Source organism: Chiroxiphia lanceolata, chromosome 1, assembly GCF_009829145.1.
Source record: "Chiroxiphia lanceolata isolate bChiLan1 chromosome 1, bChiLan1.pri, whole genome shotgun sequence".
In the NCBI taxonomy this organism is placed as follows: domain Eukaryota; kingdom Metazoa; phylum Chordata; class Aves; order Passeriformes; family Pipridae; genus Chiroxiphia; species Chiroxiphia lanceolata.
This window is the reverse complement of record NC_045637.1, coordinates 94,687,459-94,706,359: the sequence shown is the minus strand read 5'-3', so window position 1 is coordinate 94,706,359 and position 18,901 is coordinate 94,687,459. Positions and strand designations below refer to the sequence as shown.

Here is an 18,901-nt window from a genome sequence, read left to right as displayed (position 1 = left end):
TGGTAGGAGACAGTTTTGAAAGTCTTGCTGATGTCAAGGTAGACAATATTCACTGTTCTCCTCTCATCTGTTCAGGTAGTTGTTTCATTACGGAAGGCAATCAGGCTGCTCAATCATGATTCACCTTTAGTGTATCCATCTAAATACTCCTGATCACCTTCTTGTCCTCCATGTGGATAGAGACGCTTCCAGAATGAGAAGCTTCCTCACCTTTTCAGGGACTGAGGTAAGGCTGGACAGCCAGTAGTTCCCTGGGTCCTCCTTCTTGCCCTTTTTGGAGACCAGGAGGACATTTACTTTCTTCCAGTCTTCAGGCACCTCTCCTGATTGCCATGAGCTTTTAAAGGTGGTCATCAGCAGCCTTACTATGGTGTCTGCCACTTCTCTCAGTAGTCATTGATGCATCTCATCAGGGCCCATGGACTTGTGGACACCAAGCTTGCCTAGGTGTTCTCTAATCCAATCCTCCTTGACCAAGGGAAAATTTTCCTTTCAACACTCCTTTACCCTGGTCTCCTGGGTTAGAGATTCCTGAGGGCTGGTCTTGTCAGTGAAGACCAATGCAAAGGCAGCATTCAGTAACTGGCTTCTCTGTGTCCTCTGTTACCAGGTTACCCCTCCCATTTAGTAACAGGCCCACATTGTTCCTAGTTTTCCTTTTGTTATTGATGTATTTGAAGAAGCCCTTCTTGTTGTCCTTGATATCCTCGGCCAGATTTAATTCCAGATGGGCCTTGGCCTTGCTTGTCTCATTTCTCATTACATATGCAAGAGAGGAACACATAAACCCTCTTTTTTTCATCGTGTATCTGAAGAGTCAAACAATCAGATCACATACAGAAATATATTTCTTCACATTCAGCTTTGCATGCTCTGCACACATAACTTGTGGATTGTCTTAAAAACATAAGAAAAATTTGGTGTTTCGAACTTCTGCATTAACTAATGTTCAGTTCTTAAAGACAAATACTTCCAAGCAAGAAAAAGACAAAATAAAGATATATTCCCAATATTTGATTCAGCTTGTTAAGTATTCTGCAAAGAACTATTCTATTAGAAAAGATTTTTCATTCCTCTGTTAGCTATCAATCAGACAGAACACTTTGCATATCTCAAAAGCTTTAAGTAAAGTAAAATGGAATAAGAATATTCGATCTTCCAGTACTGATCAATAGTTCTCAATCAAAATGTCACAGTCTAATTCATGGTTTGCAACTTGATATGAGGTAGAAAGATAAGGTTATTGAGAAATGGACACTAAACATTTTTATCTGGAATACTGATACATCACATGTAACGCCTATGAAGCATAAGTAATGAGATAAAAGCTATAAAACAGTCTGCATATAGTAAGTTCTTCTGGCATTTGTTTACACTGGGTGGCAACATTCTACTAATTTTATTTCCAGTAAAGATCTTGAAGATAAAAGTCAATTAAATCCCTAAGGCAGAAGTAAAAGACAAAGGGAGATGGAAACGTTGCTAATCACAGCTGTACTTTGTAGTTTCTCTGTTCCAGAGGCTTTTCCCTTAGTACTGATGACTGTCCAGCTATTTACAGTGCAGTCCTAAGGTACTATCAGAATTAGGTGACTACTGGGGGCTAGTATCAACTTCCTTTACCATGGTTCAAAGAATAATCAGAGATGATGGGATGCCAAGTTCCATACTACTTCTTTGGAGAACATAAAGCCAGGTCACCTTCATAAGGCAGAGGGGAGCATTTTCAGCAACTTTCAAGTGTTTTTCTCAACTTTTAAATAGAACTGAACTGCTAATTTAGAAAATTAATATATGTGCCTATTTATTTCTGGTTATTGTAACTTTTCCTCTCTTTTGTTTCTCTCACCTTTGTTTTCTTTTTGGTACTAGCAAGAAATTACGTTCCTCACTTCAAGTGCAGGTCTGGGAATCAGGAATTTTTTTTTTTTTACCCAAGACTTCCTGTGCAGCCACAAATAAACTTCTTAATCTCTATGTCAGTTCCCACACCTCGTAAAAAAAGACTTTGCTTTTATATTTATTTAACTTATAGAGAGTTTCTTCTCTCCTGCCTATGATTCTTGATTGCTGACAATTTTAGTCCATTCATGTTTGTGGAGTATTTGAGGATGAAAGGTGCAAGAGTATATTATTTTGTGGTGGAATGTTTTAATTAAAACATCATGCAATGGTTTCAAATAATCACTCTTCTAATGTCTGCATTTAAGGTACTTGTCTACACTTACCTGGCAAGAGAACTGTGTAAGGCTCTTCTCCAAACTAAGTCATATGAGGATACTGACTTTAGCTGATGTTGTCAGGCCTCAGAGGAGTTTTCCTCTCCAATAAGGGAAAACACAGCCTAGGGAGTTAACCTGTTGCCTTTGTTATCTAGTCCCTAATATCAATTAACTGTGTGCCTTATTTTGACACCACTATCAAACCCTCAAAATGCCAAGAAAAGGAGACTAGTAAATGAAAGCTCGACAAGTGAGTTGAGAACTGCTCATTCATCTAATTCACAGGACTCTTCTAATGTTGTAAGATGTTGTAAGATACTAGGATTTTTCAACCTCACCTGTAATCTAATTGAAGAAGATTTTCAAATGAAGCTGAATTAAATCAAGATCATAAGACATATATCTGCAGTCTAGAAGGCAGCTGGTTTTCTACCATCCATTCTAGAATTTTGGCCATGGCCCTATTCTAATATGACTGCCTTCATCAGATTGCCACTTTTCCCTGCTGCAGGCAACAACTGCTTCATTTGTTCAGCAAGACCACAATTTCCAAACAAGGTGAAGCCTCTAAGCAGAAAAAATTGTTCTAGCAAACATCCTAGAACTTAGCAGATGTAGACCACCTGATACCAGTTCTGGTTGATTGCTGAAGCATCTTGCTTCACAAGAAAAGCCTCCCACATTTCCCCCCTAAATGCTCTACTTTTCTTCTCCCTTGTCTATCATTGCTTCAAGAACCTTGTCCATAGTTATGAAATAATGAAAGATTCAGGGCAATATACATACCTGTTCCATAGTTATGGAACAAGGCGAGAAAATTCATTAACACTGTATACCTTATTCATTATGATCATTTAATTTGGAAAGTCTTTACGTGGGTAAATGGTCCTGAGAAAGAGATGAAAGGTTATATATTTGCTAATATATTCGCACAGAGGAGCCTCACACAGCAAGAAAACGGGGCCAACCTGCTAAGGCTAGTTTGTAGATTACCACAGATGCATCACATCTGAAAACAAATCCCACTGCTGACGACAGCATATGTTTTGCATGTGGTGGAAATGCCCATCTTTTGTGCAGAGGGTTTTCAAGTATAGAAAATAATTTCATGGTTTTGTAGAGGTTGGTTTTTTTTTTTCTTTTTAAATAATGCTAATTTATTCATGAAACATTTGAGATTAAACAGTAAACATATAACTTCTACCTCTTTTATTGTTCCACATTATAACTTTTTTAATGTAAGAACTGTCCCTATTTCTCTAGTCATCTCTCAGACTGAGTAACATTCATATCATGATTTGTGCTGTGTAATATATTTTTTAACTGACCAGAACTCTCATATCTATAATTTTACAGACAGTGACCTGTCTTTCCAGGAGTCTCTTTTCCCTTTCTCTGGATAAATTTCAGTACAATATCTGCTATTTTTCTCAATGGGGACATTATAAAATAGTGTTTACCTCCCACAAATAGCCAGAATTTTAGCATAAGCAACTTTGGATGGCTGAAGAAACAAGGAAGGACAAGAAGATGGTTGTGGGAGTAGGAATAGCAGGCTACAAACATTGAGAATACCTGTCTCTGAACTGACAAATGGATCAATGGCATTTCACCTCATTGAGGGCAAAATCTTGGCACTCCATTCGATAGGATCCCACAGCTGAACTTATTAATGAAATTCCCTCTCACAGTTAAAATTAAAAAAAAAAAACAAAAAGCAAAAAACCAAAAAAATTAATATGAATGTGGAAGAAAGGCAATTTGATGTTTGTAATTATCAAGGTAAACTCCACGACCTGCTGAATGTATGCAAAATGGACCCTGAATGGAGTATATAAAAGTGGTATGTGCAGAGAACAACAGCAAGTATTGAGATTTCTTTCTGGTGAAGCAAGTCATCATACAAGATCTCTACCATGAGTGCCAAGGGGGCTTCACTGAAAGGTAAGACTTTTGACATTCACTTGCTCATAACTTTTATATTTCTTTCAATTTAAATTGAATTAGGAAGCAACTGAAATATAACAGCTCTAGAAACTGAGGTCTTCCAGCCACCTAGTCTTCCAGTAATGTGAAACCTTCCTCCAGAAGGCAGCTTGATCCCTTTTGTCTGCTACGACTGCCTTTGCATTGGGCAGTGTCACAGAAAATTGAGAGATGTAACACCTGCCCCTGCCCCTGAAAGTTTGGATCCAGACTGATTTGCTACACCACTCAGAAGGTAATGACTAGAAGTCATTACACACAAAGCTAGAAGTGAGGTAGTAATTTTGAGGTGAATGTTTTCATAACAGTCTTCAAACTTTTAAGCCAAGTCTCAGATTTTCTTATTCATAGAGTTATTCCCCAGAGTACGTTCCTAACTGCAGTATGCTGCATGTACCTTGCTCACAAGGCAGGAGGAAGGCTTACATCAACAACGTGTAAATGCACTTTTTTTGAATGTAGAGGTAAAAAGAAACTTACCACATGATATCATTGGCGGCAGTTCTGCTTATTTATGAAGCACATTTTAATTTAAAATAAGTCTAGTGAATCAGTACATGTAACAGGTCAATTTCCAGAAGTAAAAATCTCAGAGCACAGAACAGTGTTCTTTGAGTGTGTAAATTCAGTTAAAAACATTTGCTTTTATTTTTTCCATTGTTTTTCTGTGTATATTTTATTTCACTGAATAGAAAACTTAACTCTGTTAAGTTAATATGAAAAGTTTTAAACAGATGAAGTTTTGTGCTTTAGATAATGAAAAGTCCTCTATATCAGTTTCAGAAGCTCATGAGAAAATCAAAAAACCTCTCTCTGATTTCTTAGCAGTAGGAAATTTAGGGTTAAACTCTAAATAGTAAAGCAGCACAGCTGCTGGAAATCTTCTGAAGGAACTCCCAGGACAATCAAAACCTTAAGAGAGTGACCTAACCACACTCCCACAAAAATTAATTTAAACTCCAAATGTTTGCAAAGAAGAAAAGGACCTCTGGAAGGAGGAGGGCAAAAAAAAGAAGATCAATCTATTTTCCAAACATATATCTGTGCAAATATAACTATGTATCTATATTTACACTGTGAAGAAGTTTGATTTTTTTTTCTTCCATTTATCACTACATTATAAAGTCAGACACCATAGTAAGAGACTTCAGAACACAGTGTAAACTGCAACACAGGTTACCTTCTCTCCTCACACTCTGTAGCAGGCTCTGCTATACTGTCAGGATGACAGAGGGGGAAAAGGATGTAAGAATTACAGAATTACAGTGCTTCCCTCCTCCACTGATTTTCAGCAGCCAGTACAGGGGGTACTCTCAACCATGTGACAGCACAACCCAAATCACCCATCAGCTGGCTCTGACAGCTACTTCTAAATGCACCTGTAAGTCAATCTGATTCCATTTTGCTTTGTTTTAAACTTGAACAGGTTTGTTGCTGGTGGCCCTTCTGGTGTCCAACATGCTCCTGACGAAGGAAGGAGTGACCTCCTTACCAATCTGCCCCAATGGATCCATCAATTGCCAAGTTTCCCTTGAGGAACTTTTTGACCGAGCAGTTAAACTTTCACACTATATCCACTTCCTGTCTTCAGAAATGTTCAATGAATTTGTAAGTACTCTGTCTTTTCCTGAGAGTAAGAAAATATAAAATTGCAATTTAATTCTTTTTAAGCAAAAACATATGTTAACCTGTGAAACCCTTCAATAGATAAACAAATAGGATTGCTGCACAGACAGTGACAGTCCCAATGTCGACAATATATGGGGCTGACCATTGCTAAGATCCCCAACACTTCTTTTAAAAGATACCATTTTCCCATCATTCTTTATCTGTGGGACAAGTTTGTGTTTGCTGGGTGCCAGTTCCACTCCAAAGACCCACCAGAAACTTTTAACCTTTACAGCGTACAAGCACTGATAAAAGCAGTGGAACAACAACTAGTTAATACAGGGTTTGAACTGAAGGTCTTACTTATCTGTTTCAATAATGCCTGTCTGTGCTGATCTGCAGGACGAACGCTACGCTCAGGGCCGGGGTTTTATTGCAAAAGCTGTTAATGGCTGCCACACTTCCTCCTTAACCACTCCTGAAGATAAGGAGCAAGCTCAGCAGATTCATGTAAGTCCCATTTCTAATGTCATTCAGTGTAAGACAGAGCAGGGTAAGGCAAGGAAGAAGGAGGGTTATGGGATAGTGAGACAGCAGACAGAGAGAAAGAAATCAGCTCAATTGGAATAAGAAAGACAGGAAGAGGAAAACACCAAAAAGCCAAGAAAAGTTGATTTAACATTTACTGATACTAAGTTACAAACCATATAGCATATGTATGTACCAATAACTTTCAATGTCCCTTCCTTTTCCTGTATGGTACATTTAGTCACTGCATCTTATTTCCAATTAAAATACAACCCCCTGGAGCAATGCCAGTTACCATGATTGTACAGTGTTGAGAACACTACAACCTTTAAACATTACCTTAAAACATATTATAGATAGTTATTATTTTAACAAACATAAAAAATACACTGCTGTATGTAGGCAGAGGTAAATAGTTTTCCAGTGGCTGAAAAAAAATGACATTACTAAACAAATGTTGAATAGATTTTCTTGCTGTTACCAGTAGGAAAAAATGGTCATATCATTATGCAAATACAAAAACTCTAGTGTGAAATACTGCAACATACCTGCAAAGAGAAACACACTACATACATACATGAAATGTAAAAATTATTAAGGGAAGATGAAGATAGTCTTTTTCAGCCTATGTTCAACTCACAGGTACAGAATTAAAATTCTCTGCAGAAAAAAATAAGCAGAGGTATATAAATGGGGCTGTTCAGGGAGAAATCTCTATCAGTTTCATGGTGGTGATATCTTTGCAATCCCACAGTATTGCCAGCTTCTCAGTATGTCATTCAGAAATTCTAGTGGGAGCAATAGAATTCACGGTCCTAGGTTGTGCATCTAGCAAAGAAGAAAAGGTTTAATACTAACCCAACCATAAGCTTTATGAATTCCTACTGCCCACAAGAAAGGACAATTTTTAAAACCAGAGAGCTATTGCTGGAAGCACCATTGTTCAAAGGGAAGAACAGATGTGTTACGTAGAAGCAATAAAAATTATATAGTGGTTTACCATAATGTGAACCTTCCAGCCAGTACTAAACTTAAAAAAAGAAAATTAAAAAAATCATTGGATTTAAAAATGTGCATAAAAAAATCAGACAAGAGTTCTGGTTTTTCTTCACAGATATGAAATGTAGTTGTGCTTGCTAGTTTTTGACTTCGAGATGATTTATTTTATTTTCTATTGCAATACTGTAACTGCTTGTGCAAATATTGTAAAATATGATTACACCAATTACAAACTTCAAATATGCAATTACACAGAGATATCTAAGACAGCACTATAGGGCCCATTCAGTGATAGGTCTTGGAATAAATTCCTAAATCACAATTTCTATGGATGCTACTCTAAATGTCTTCTAATGCTGCCAGCATTTAGCCTTCTTATTTTAACTTCCTTTTCTTAATATGTTTGAACAGCATGAAGACCTACTGAATTTAGTACTGGGAGTACTGCGCTCCTGGAATGATCCCCTGATCCACTTGGCCTCTGAAGTACAAAGAATCAAAGAAGCTCCAGAAACCATTCTCTGGAAGGCTGTAGAAATTGAAGAACAAAACAAGCGGCTTCTAGAAGGAATGGAGAAAATAGTTGGGCGGGTAAGTATTAGGTCCTTAACATGCTTCCAGCCTCTTGCTGTAAGAAAGACACATACAAAGGTAGACTCTCCCTACCTGAAATATTAAAGGGAGATGTGAAGATAAAAATGAGATATAAAGATATAAACTAGATCTGAAGATAAAAATGGGAGCCAAAATAGTTGTCAGAGAACTTTTCAGCTTTCTGTTCTTCTGCTATCTTGCAATTTCTAAAGAGACAATGTGATGTGACAGGCATAGCATAATCCACCAGTTCTGCTTCAGGAGAAGGTGTAATCATCAGGACTGCCGATCATCATTCTATCTTTGAGTATTTTCAATTTACAATTCTGATTGTTTAAGGATGCATGGACATTTTTTTCACGTGCATGTATTTAATATATATATATGTTTTAACATGTCTGTACACATCTGTTACATCTAGGTATTGTGTATAGGTTTTGGAAACAAATGCTCTACTTAAAACTGTTCTAGAAGTCTGGGCTGTTGCAAAGATGTGGTATGCAGTAAAGTTATCCTAGTATCTTCCATTTCTCTTTTCGCACCATACTGGTTCCTCTGAACTCTGGCTCTGACTTGGTTCCCTCTACACTTGTAAGTTTAGACAACAAGGCTGTTGTCTGACAAAACCCATACTTGAATAGCCCTTGTTATCAGTAACTGATTGAAAGCTTTCCTGAATAAAATCAGCTCTAGCTTGTTTATTTTTAAAGGGGCCTCTGTTAGTCCCTGAATATATCATTCTGTCAGTGAGTTAGATGTTGACAAGAGGTTCTGACTTTATTGGCTTCTGCTTAGGCTCTGAACAGTTGAACAGCAGTAAGAATGCCACCATCACTGTGTCCACCACTTCCCACTAGATCACCCATAGTCTCTCTCTTTCAGTTAGGTATGTATTTACTCAGAAACCTTATATCATACAGGCTACAAATACATTTATCAGTGTAACCAAATACATCTCTATCACATATCTATGTGTAAAAAGGGTGCAGGTGAGGATCCAAGATAACAGTAAGAAGTCAGTTTCCCTGTCACCACCTTCTCATTCTCATTATTTACAGAAGGAGGTTGAAGATAAGACTGCCACATTCATTAGTGTCAAACCACATTTTTGAGTCATAGTAAGTGTATTTTTTTGCCTGTTGCTTTAAGGGAACGATAGAGACTCCACAGATACTTTCTTATGTGCCTTTACAAAATACAGCTGGGGATGTAAGGATGATACATAAGTACCAATAGGCACAGAGTTCCTTCCTGCTGTGATAGATTTCTGTGATATGAAAAAATTGCCTCTTTCAAACAAGGAGTTCTAAACCCATATTCACCTCAGATACTAACTCACTGCATGAGGTCCTGTACTTAGTTTTCTAACATTAGAGGTCTCTGTATCACTCAGTACTTTTTTTTTTTTAATGAAATCTGAGGTCCAGTACATCTGAACATGTACTATTGAGAGATTTGTCTGGTAATGTGTGCTTGAAGCTGCATGTATCAGAGAGATTGCCTAAGAAATGGGCCAAGACAAATCTGGAAAGGCACACAAACAACTTCTAGGAAGAAATGTTAACAAAGTTTTCAAGGTGGAGGCAATCAAAAAGAGATATCCCTAATGAGTCTATGCATGAAGGAAAGTTTGATTCTTCTGCAAACTCAGGTTCCCCTGGACACAGGTTAACACACTAGTTCTCTTAAAACACTACTGAAACAGTTAAGCTTTATACACGTTTTAGGGAAACAGCCTGAGAAATCTGACGAATTCATTCAAAACCTGAATGAAGTTATAGAACATTATACAGAATAGTGCAAACCACAACTGAAACCATTTTACAAGCCATACACTAACAACTATATTTTCCAAGGTCAGTATTTTAAATGCTATCTTCTACATCCAGTCAGGTTCACTATCATTTATTTCTAGTATCACTTTGTGTCTTTAGGTTCATTCTGGTGAGATCGGCAATGAAATTTACTCTCCGTGGGAAGGACTTCCATCTCTTCAGCTTGCTGATGAGGACTCCAGACTCTTTGCCTTTTACAACCTGCTGCATTGCCTCCGCAGAGATTCCCACAAAATTGACAACTATCTCAAGCTTCTGAAGTGCCGCCTAATCCACGATAACAATTGTTAAGTACGCATGGGCCTAATCGCTTACCGAAATCATTCATCACAATGCTCTTTATGCTTTGCCACTTATCATTGCAAAAGTCACACTGTGCAGTATTTGTATGATCAGTAATTTTCAGGTATGTTTGTATGAATTCTGGCTGCAACTATTAGCACCATACATCTTGGTGTTTTAAAATGTTATCAACTTCTTGTATGACAAGAATACACTCTTCTGTCTAATCTCCTCATCTCACTACTTAGTAGTATTTCAGTCATAAACAGGTATGCAGATACAAATAAAAATATTCTTAAATCCAAAAAACATATGACATTGAGTGGTATCAGTGAATGAAAAACAGCTGGTATGGTTTATATCTTTAACAGTAGCTTCTCTTTTTGGATCTCCATCTCCACTTACTGATGACAGGCTATCTTACTTGCATTGCTCTTTCCCCCCCCTTCAAAAAGAGGGAGAATAAAAAGGAGGGAGATCAAAAGCAGATTAATCGCCTATTACACTAAACTACCCTAAACTTAAAGTATGGTCTGAAATCAAATCTACTTGGATCAATTCTTTTACTCTGTACAAAAACTGTCAGAGTAGGAGAGGGAAAGATTAAGAAATCCATCCTGTCTAACATAGCCATTGATTCCCCCATTCAATCCATGCACAGAGAAGACATATACAGAATTTTAAGGACAGAGGTACAGGCCTATCTACATTTTTCTACTGATTATTTGGAGAAGAAACATTTCCAAATAAAAGTTCATTATATTCTTGGTGACTGTCTAAGACCAAAAGAACCAACAGGTTTCCATCGGTCTCAAAAGGAAATGCTAGGCAGCCATATCATATTCATCTAGTCTTCACATTCCTCACAAGCAATGTGGTCATTGCAGTTGCTCAGAAAACTTTCAAGTTATAAAAAGGCACTAGCTGAGCTAAGATGTCTGCTGTCCTAAACCCAAAGTGTCTCCATTCACCTTAGGTTGAATTAGAAAGTTTTTAAGGCACTCGTTTCAAAACACTGTAGCTAAACATTGGAAATTTGGAAAGACCAAAACAACTTCTGTAAAAATCTGGCTTATAGTCACACAGCAAGTAAGAAGTCAAATTGGCTGGAGCCGTTGACCATATCTACATACTGTCTTTGTAAGCCATAAAGAAACTCAGCCTTGGTTTCATCACACAGCTTTAGCAAACAGGAGCTTAAATTCTAATCAACTCCTCATGGGTTTGGATTCCTATTAGACAAGCATGCTGCACTGCTCTACATTTGAGCCAGATCAGAGGAAGAGTGAAACACCAGAGAAGACGGGTTTGAGGCCCTAAGGCTTTCACTACCATAACAAAATAAGCACAGCCATAGTAGGTATTTACGTAAGGGATTAGAAAATACCAACTGCTAGAAAGGTCCCATTTCAGCCCTCCCTATAAGAACGCAATGATACTTGCATTTCTGATTATGTATATATATAACGGCCTTTTAATCTCTTCATGTTTTCAATTGATGATTTCCTCAGGCTTTATTTAGGTAAGTATACACTAAGCCCAATTGTAATATATATAAAATCATCTTTACAGCAAGTAAATTCCTTGTAAGACAGTCCAACTGACATTTTTCATAAGCTCTGAAATGCACAAAACTTGGGGCAGGTGCAACAGTAGTTTAACAACACACAGCTGTACACCACAGTCAAGGAAGAAAATGGGTAAAATTTGCCAGGCAAAATGCAAGTGCCCAGACTAGAATTTAAACTGATCATAATATTCTAGTTTTTGTTATAATGCCAGTGAAGGGGAAAAAAGCATTTTAAAGGAAAAAAAAAAAGAAAAAATGCTTTTTTTTAATATCATAAGTGCTTAGAATTACAGTGTGAGTTCTTATTGAAAAGAAAACATGAATAATGGGACTAGTCTGTATTGAGCTGGAAAAACGATTATGTCTTGCTGAGTAAACTCCTACCTCAGAATTGCTTTTGAATTCAAAAGCAACTTGATTAATAGGGCAGACATTCATAATTTTACACTTACATGACTAGATCTAAAACAATGACTCTCATTAACTGCTTAAAAATTACAGTGCTAAACCAATTGTTTAAAACTTGCATGCACTGGCTTTCTTATAGCCTGTTTTAGTACAATGATGAGGGGTTTAATTTCATAAAGAAAGATAGAATGACAAAAAATATACTAAACAACTGAAAAACTGTCCGTTTCGCAGCTGTTAAGCTAAAGGAATATTAAAAATTGATCTGGTTAATATTCTGAGTCAGCACAGATGTCACAGAGACAGAGAGATGTAGAACCCAATGGACAGATTCAAAGACACACTTTCACTGTGAAAGGCCCTGGCATGGACAATCCCTTCAGAATCTGAATGTCCAAACCACAATGTAGACCAACTTTTGGGTTCCTAATAGGAACAATACAGTCTTACATCATTAATAGACAGATATGAGGAAGAAATTCTTTACTGTGAGGGTGGTGAGGCACTGGAACAGGTTGCCCAGAGAAGCTGTGGATGCCACATCCATTGATTTGTTCAAGGCCAGGCTGGATGGGGTTCTGAGTAGCCTGGTCTAGTGGAAGGTGTTGCTGCCCACAGCAATGGAGCTGGGACTAGATGATCTTCAAGGCCCCTTTGTAACGCAGGCTAATTCTGTGACTCTATGATTCTAATATTTTGTTAATTAGTGCATGTTTGTAAGACCTGAGCAACTATTGCCTCTTGTCTGGCAAGATATTACATAGCCAACCTCTTATTTTATTTAAAACAATAACAACAACAACAAAAAAACCCAAACAAACAAAAACTTAGACAAGCATGTTCTTTCTAAGTGAAAGAAACAGTTATCCATAAGAGTTTTTTCCCAAGTGTATTAACTTTTGGCTACTTCAGGTTTCCAGCATTTGAAATAGATAGTTTTCTAATTGGCCCTGTTTAAATCTCTGTTCATACGGTTAGTTCTGTTCATTTAAAATTGCTTTGTGACAATAATGGAAAGGTCCACATAGCTGAAATATAGGCTGCCTGCTGTTCCCTTTGAAAAAGATATTCAAGCTTCCATAGATGGCACAAAACTTAAGATAACACTTTGTGACACCAAATCTAAATGGTATGAAGTTTAAACGAATTTATCAGTGAGAGCATTTATAACTGAATGCAACAAAGCAACAGAGATACATAAAATAGAAATCTGACTTGCTATTCATGACTTGTTTCTAGACTCTGGAGCAAACAGAAATAATTTTGAGGATGATTTTAAAGCCCATATGGGGGAGATTTTACTGACAGTATATGCCATTTGGATCCAGCTGCTTAACTAGTAATGTGATAATCTCTCTACTATCCTTTATTTTTCTCTTTTTCATTTGAGTTCCCACAAAAAACCTCCAGTGGTTTAACTGTAACTTGGCAACTCATCTGTACAATAGAGTTGACCTTTACAATATTATTTCAAAGACAATCTACAATTTTAATAACAAGTGATATACAGAGTAGAAACCATACATATCTTCTAAATTTAACTTCTGAACAACAGAAATTCTCTGAAGGCTACATTTAAAACTGATTCTGCTTATTATAAATGAAATGTATACAAACAATAAATTATGTCAGAGATGTAAACTCAGTAATTCTACTTATGTATATATCCATACACTAAAGAAATCTAGTACTACAATCATGCATGGGAATAGCAGCATAGGCATATGCATTCCCACTGAAAATACTGGGTTTACTGATCTGTAAAGCTATTTACATTATGACTATTTCTATCTCGAGCTCTTAATGACTTGTGCCTGCAAATTACTCTGCTAAATCTTGAAGAGTGATGTCGAGCCTCAATGTTCAATTCCATTGAAATTTAAGATTGACTACACATAGGTTTATACTAAGTGTTAAAAAAGGTTTAAAAATAGTTTAAAACATAATGATATCTTTTTGAAGTTCCTTGTACTCGTATCCATCTTTAAGAATGAAGCTAAATTCAACACCAGACTTGGAAAAGAGTAGGAATGTCAACAGTGATTTTCCAACATTTTTCCCCAAACAACTCAGTGACTACCAGATAACAATATCTACTTTCATTGGGATTTTAAGGCTGTATTTAGATATGTAAAGCATAGAAATGAACTATATTTACTGACAATATTTAATAATAGTAGTGCCTCAAAAATGCAATTTTCCTATCAAACATCACCACACTAATTATGGGAACATTTTTCCTTTTTAATAAATAATAGGGTTCATTACACTGAAGAGTTCAGATCACTTATTACTTCACGAGTGACAGTGTGAGTCATCAAAAATGCTAAGAGCACTCACTTTAGCATATCAAAGAAGCTATAAAACTCATACCATTTGTACCATATACCACACGCTGCAAATGAGTTTACAAATACAAAATAGATAACATGCATGTGCACTCAATGAATAGAAATTAGTTCATGCACTAAATGACTAATTCTAAAAATATTCCCATTTACTAATAAAGATTTTTTTCACTATCAAGCTGACTACCTCCCTCCAGTTTTCAGTGTCAAATAATACTGTATTTTTAAGAGTATTATCAAAATTACTAGACCCACACTCAACCAAGTCACTTTTACTGTACACTAACAGGGAAGAAAAAAAGGGTCCTTTCCCAACAAGGGCCTGCTCTGTTTTCCTATAATTCAACAAGTAGTAATCAGAAGTATTCAAAGGGTGGTACCTAACTTTAGCTTGTCTCTCTGCTGTTCTTTTCACTTGATTGCTAAGGTAGAAATAATTTTTGAAATATATATAGATATTACAGTGCTTACCTTTACTGACTTCATGTTTGAAAGCATTGTGCATGGTTTGCAGGATTAGGCCAATAATGATGCATGACAATAGGCTCTTTCTTTAGCCAGATGACTGAAATAACAATAATCTTCCCCAGGACCCATTCTTGGGAGATTTCCAGCCTGATTTCACGGACAAAAATAGTTCATATAGCACAAAGAAGTTTCCAAGCTTTTGATGATTATTCAAGCCTAACTAAAGCCTCAGAATCTTTTGGATGTTCCAACATCCTGGACCTACAGCATATGTACTACAACTTAATATGACAAAAGGTACTTGAATTGATTTGATTATCATGGTATCTTCATGCAATAGAGACCATGGGCTCTCGTGTCAAAACTAATGCAATAAGTAGCTGAGCATTTCTATAAAGTGGTTTTTGTGTTATTTGCAAGGAATTTGTTCTTCTGTGTCCCTGTTGCATCAAAGTCAGAAATGAAAAAGATTCTGTTCTTTATCATCTTGTACTTAAAAATACTTCATGGTGTTAGAAAATTCTCTCATGCTCTCTCAAGTGCTATGTGATGGAAGAGAGTGCAGTGCACAGGCTGAGTTTATTGAGAGATTAACTTTTGATAGATGGCACCACAAAAAATGTAAAGTGAAAGCATCAGAAATGGTTTTCAAGAAGGTTAGGATACCCATTTATTCTTATTTTCATTTGAGATTCCACCTAAGTGAAAGTAAATATAAGACAGAGACTCATACAAAAACAAACCTTGAAGTTTTAATAAAGTGTTAGGTAGTAGCACTGTTTTGCAAGATGTTTTTGGTCCTCTAGACAATCCTCCTTGTGCATGTCATAACTCAGAAAGAATTAAAAAAGCTACGCTGCTGCTCTGTGAGAGAAAAGGTAGCTGTGTAGTTATTTATACTGTGTACATCCCCTTAGTATCAAAGCATGCCACAACTGGTACAGCCCTTTTATCAAAGGGATTATGAATCCAGTCATGGCCTAAATTAAAGGTAATACTATATTCTATTCTATTGTCCTGACATAAATATGACTGGGGACAAAATAGCAGAGCAAAGCTGTAGCATGATAGAGCTACACTCTTGAAAGTACACAACGCATTTCAGAGAGACAATCAAGAAGCACCTCCCGAGGTTTGCATAGGCCCACTCCTCAAGCCTGTCAAGGTCCCTCTGAATGGCATCCCTTCCCTGTAGCATATCAAAAGATGAAAAATGGTTTTTCATGTCTCAGAGATAAAAGATAGTTTTGATTGAGTTCTAACCTTAAAATCCATCTGCAACACTTCTTTTATACACATTTAATTGTAGCTGGGGCAAACTGCATTGAAATTCAGTCTCCAATGTAATAGATTTTTGTAGTGGAAAGAGGTGGCACTCACAAAGTTATTTTGAAAACAGAAAGGTATTTTATATTAATCCATACACATAATCCATAAACTGATACTTTTCTTTGTTGTTGCTGGTTTTTTTGTGAAATGTAAAGGATATCACATTTCAATTGTTCATATTGAAGGCATAAGGAAAATATAATACATATGCCCATCTTTCCTAGAGCTAGTTACAAGCATGTAGACATTCCCAGAAAGATCACAAAGTTAAGAATGTCTTAAGAAATATGGGGGGTTTATAATTCCCATGTCCTTTCAGTTTAAAAAACACTCGTGCAATGCAATTTTTACATGCAATGAAAATGCAGTAGGAAAGTTGACATTTAGTGAAGAAAAGTCTCTTTCATTTCGTTTTGACTTTTACTTATTCACAGAGACATTCTAATTCAAATAACCAAATGATGTTGATGTTTTGCAATTTCTCTCTATGTAGAGATTAAAACTAATTATGGATTCCCATTTTTCAGCAAGAAAATGAAAATTTTCAGTAAAATTACAATTTTAGTAGATAAGAAGTGTGTCATTTCAACATACATTCTCTCATGAGAAAATTTCCATCAAACCACCATTTTAAAAACAGTCCAAGAAATATTTCTCAGTGGGAAAAGGGACTGAAAAAATATTAAATATGATGTGCTAGGCAAAAGCTTTTGAGAAATGCAAAGTTGTTTGAAGTACATCAATACACAGTTCAAGATGAAAACACAAATAGCAAATTAACAAGTAGCTTGAGGAACATAAGAAGGTTCACTGTCATAATTTTTGCAAAACAAACTTTTCTCTGGATTCCAAAAACAGACAAAATCCAGTTAAGTAACACAGACTTTCAAGTAACACCAAACAAAGACAGCTGTAACACTGCGGGTAAAAAAAGAGAGACTGTCCCAAACCTTATCCCCATAAGGGATTTCTGTACCTACAAAGCAGAAATACACAATGATTATGTCAAAGTGTATTTTTTTCTCTCTAGATAAGCTCTTTCTCTTCAGAAATCAGCAGATACCTCCCTGTTCACATTTAGTTATATGGGGTTGCAAGTTATCAAGATTTCTCCAGTGAGTCCCCTCAGATGGGCTATGTCTTTCAAGGCAAAACCAATTACAATCACATACTAAACACACCATTTCCACACCAATGGATATTTTTAAAGAGCTTCCCTTGATATCATCGTCAAACCTATGGACTTTGAAATCCTGACAGAATTAAACTCATACTGAAATACTGCTTTAAGCAGCCATTACAAGGTGCTGAAAAATGGAAACAGTGAAGGATTAAGCCCATTTTACTACATCTCAACGGCCAGAAGTAAAAGCAGCTTTGAAGATCTGTGCCAGCACTGGTACAATGAAGAGCAGAACCATCCATCAGGGCATGTGGTGCCCACTTTGCTCAGTGTTCATCGTCCCTCCAACACACCACAGCCACCTTTGGTACCCCTACTTTAGAGACCACGGCTGTGTGGGCCTAGGCAAGCTAACAATAGGGAGGAGGACCAAGGCAGAATGCCTGGTCTGAAGGGGGGTCAGCGATTAACCCTGGCAGCCATGGGGACAGGGATGCTGGCGGCCAAGTCATCCCGCTGCTTGCTGGGGGTTGCTAGGCAACTCGGGCCTCGCGCTGCCGCCGGGGCATGCGGCACAGCCTGAGGGATGTCGGGTGCTGGAGCAAGGGGGGGAAGGATTTTCCATCAGGCTACGGGGATCCATGCATACATATACATTATTGTAAATAAGGGGGGCGGGGAGCAACCCCAGTGCCACTCCACTGTGTAATTCAGAACGTTCGGCAGGTTTTTTTGTGGGATTTGGTGCGGGGCTTTTTTTTTGCATAACTGACAAAATCTGGCAACAACGTGCCATGAAAAAAAAGTGACATTTTGACTCTAAGGAAGGAATTATTTGCAATTTGTTTTGAGCAGATTCTTAGCTTGTGTCAGATGTGAATCTCCAGACAATCATTAGTTTAAACTGCCTGCTATGTGTTTAAAAATTTCAGTCAATTTAGAGCTGATCTGAATTGCAAATGGCATGGTAATAAGCCATTAGGGAATAACATATCTCTCTCACACTTGCAACCCTCTGCTTTAAGGGGCTTCAACTGCACTGAAGTATGAAAATGTCATTTTAGCCATGTGCATTGACAACAAACATGGAAGTGTAGTGTCCAGCCTTGTAAAGTGGCACTTGGGAGGAAAAGCCCAGGAGTGGCCACAAGAGCAAAGAAACAGGTGCAACCCCTGCAATGAACAAGAGGCAACAGTCAGTTTTTAACAGAATAGACAGTGTGGCTTGCTGATGGCACAGTAAAATATGGGTCTGCCATCTGGCTAGTGCTTGCTTATTTGGATTTCTGAGGATCTAAAGTGTTTCTCATCCTCTGTGAAACCATTTTTGTGAACGAGTGTAAGCTTTGCATCACCTAAGGTTTTCTGCACAGTTACCTGTATTTACTAAAAATTAGCTGTCTAACAACCACCTGTGTTCAAATAAGTGAAATAATTTTTTTTTAAATTCTTGAGCTTTCTACTCAAGATAGGGCTCTGCAATAGACAAATCCATTGAATAAGAAATATGGCCAACTAAAACAGAGTAAATATCTTATACATGACAGCATTTAATAAATAATACTTAAATAATTAAATACATTGACATAATATCTAAATTA

At 37.0% G+C, this 18,901-nt stretch overlaps 1 protein-coding gene across 1 annotated transcript; it reads left to right on the top strand.

Moving 5' to 3' along the window:
- The first annotated feature begins 3,817 nt into the window (after positions 1-3,817).
- On the top strand, positions 3,818-10,363 carry PRL (prolactin). The gene is made up of 5 exons (XM_032688789.1): positions 3,818-4,166; positions 5,635-5,816; positions 6,219-6,326; positions 7,755-7,934; positions 9,872-10,363. Exons 1-5 carry the CDS (start codon positions 4,139-4,141, stop codon positions 10,061-10,063), a joined length of 690 nt encoding a protein of 229 aa, XP_032544680.1. The 5' UTR covers positions 3,818-4,138; the 3' UTR covers positions 10,064-10,363.
- The last annotated feature ends 8,538 nt before the right edge of the window (positions 10,364-18,901 follow it).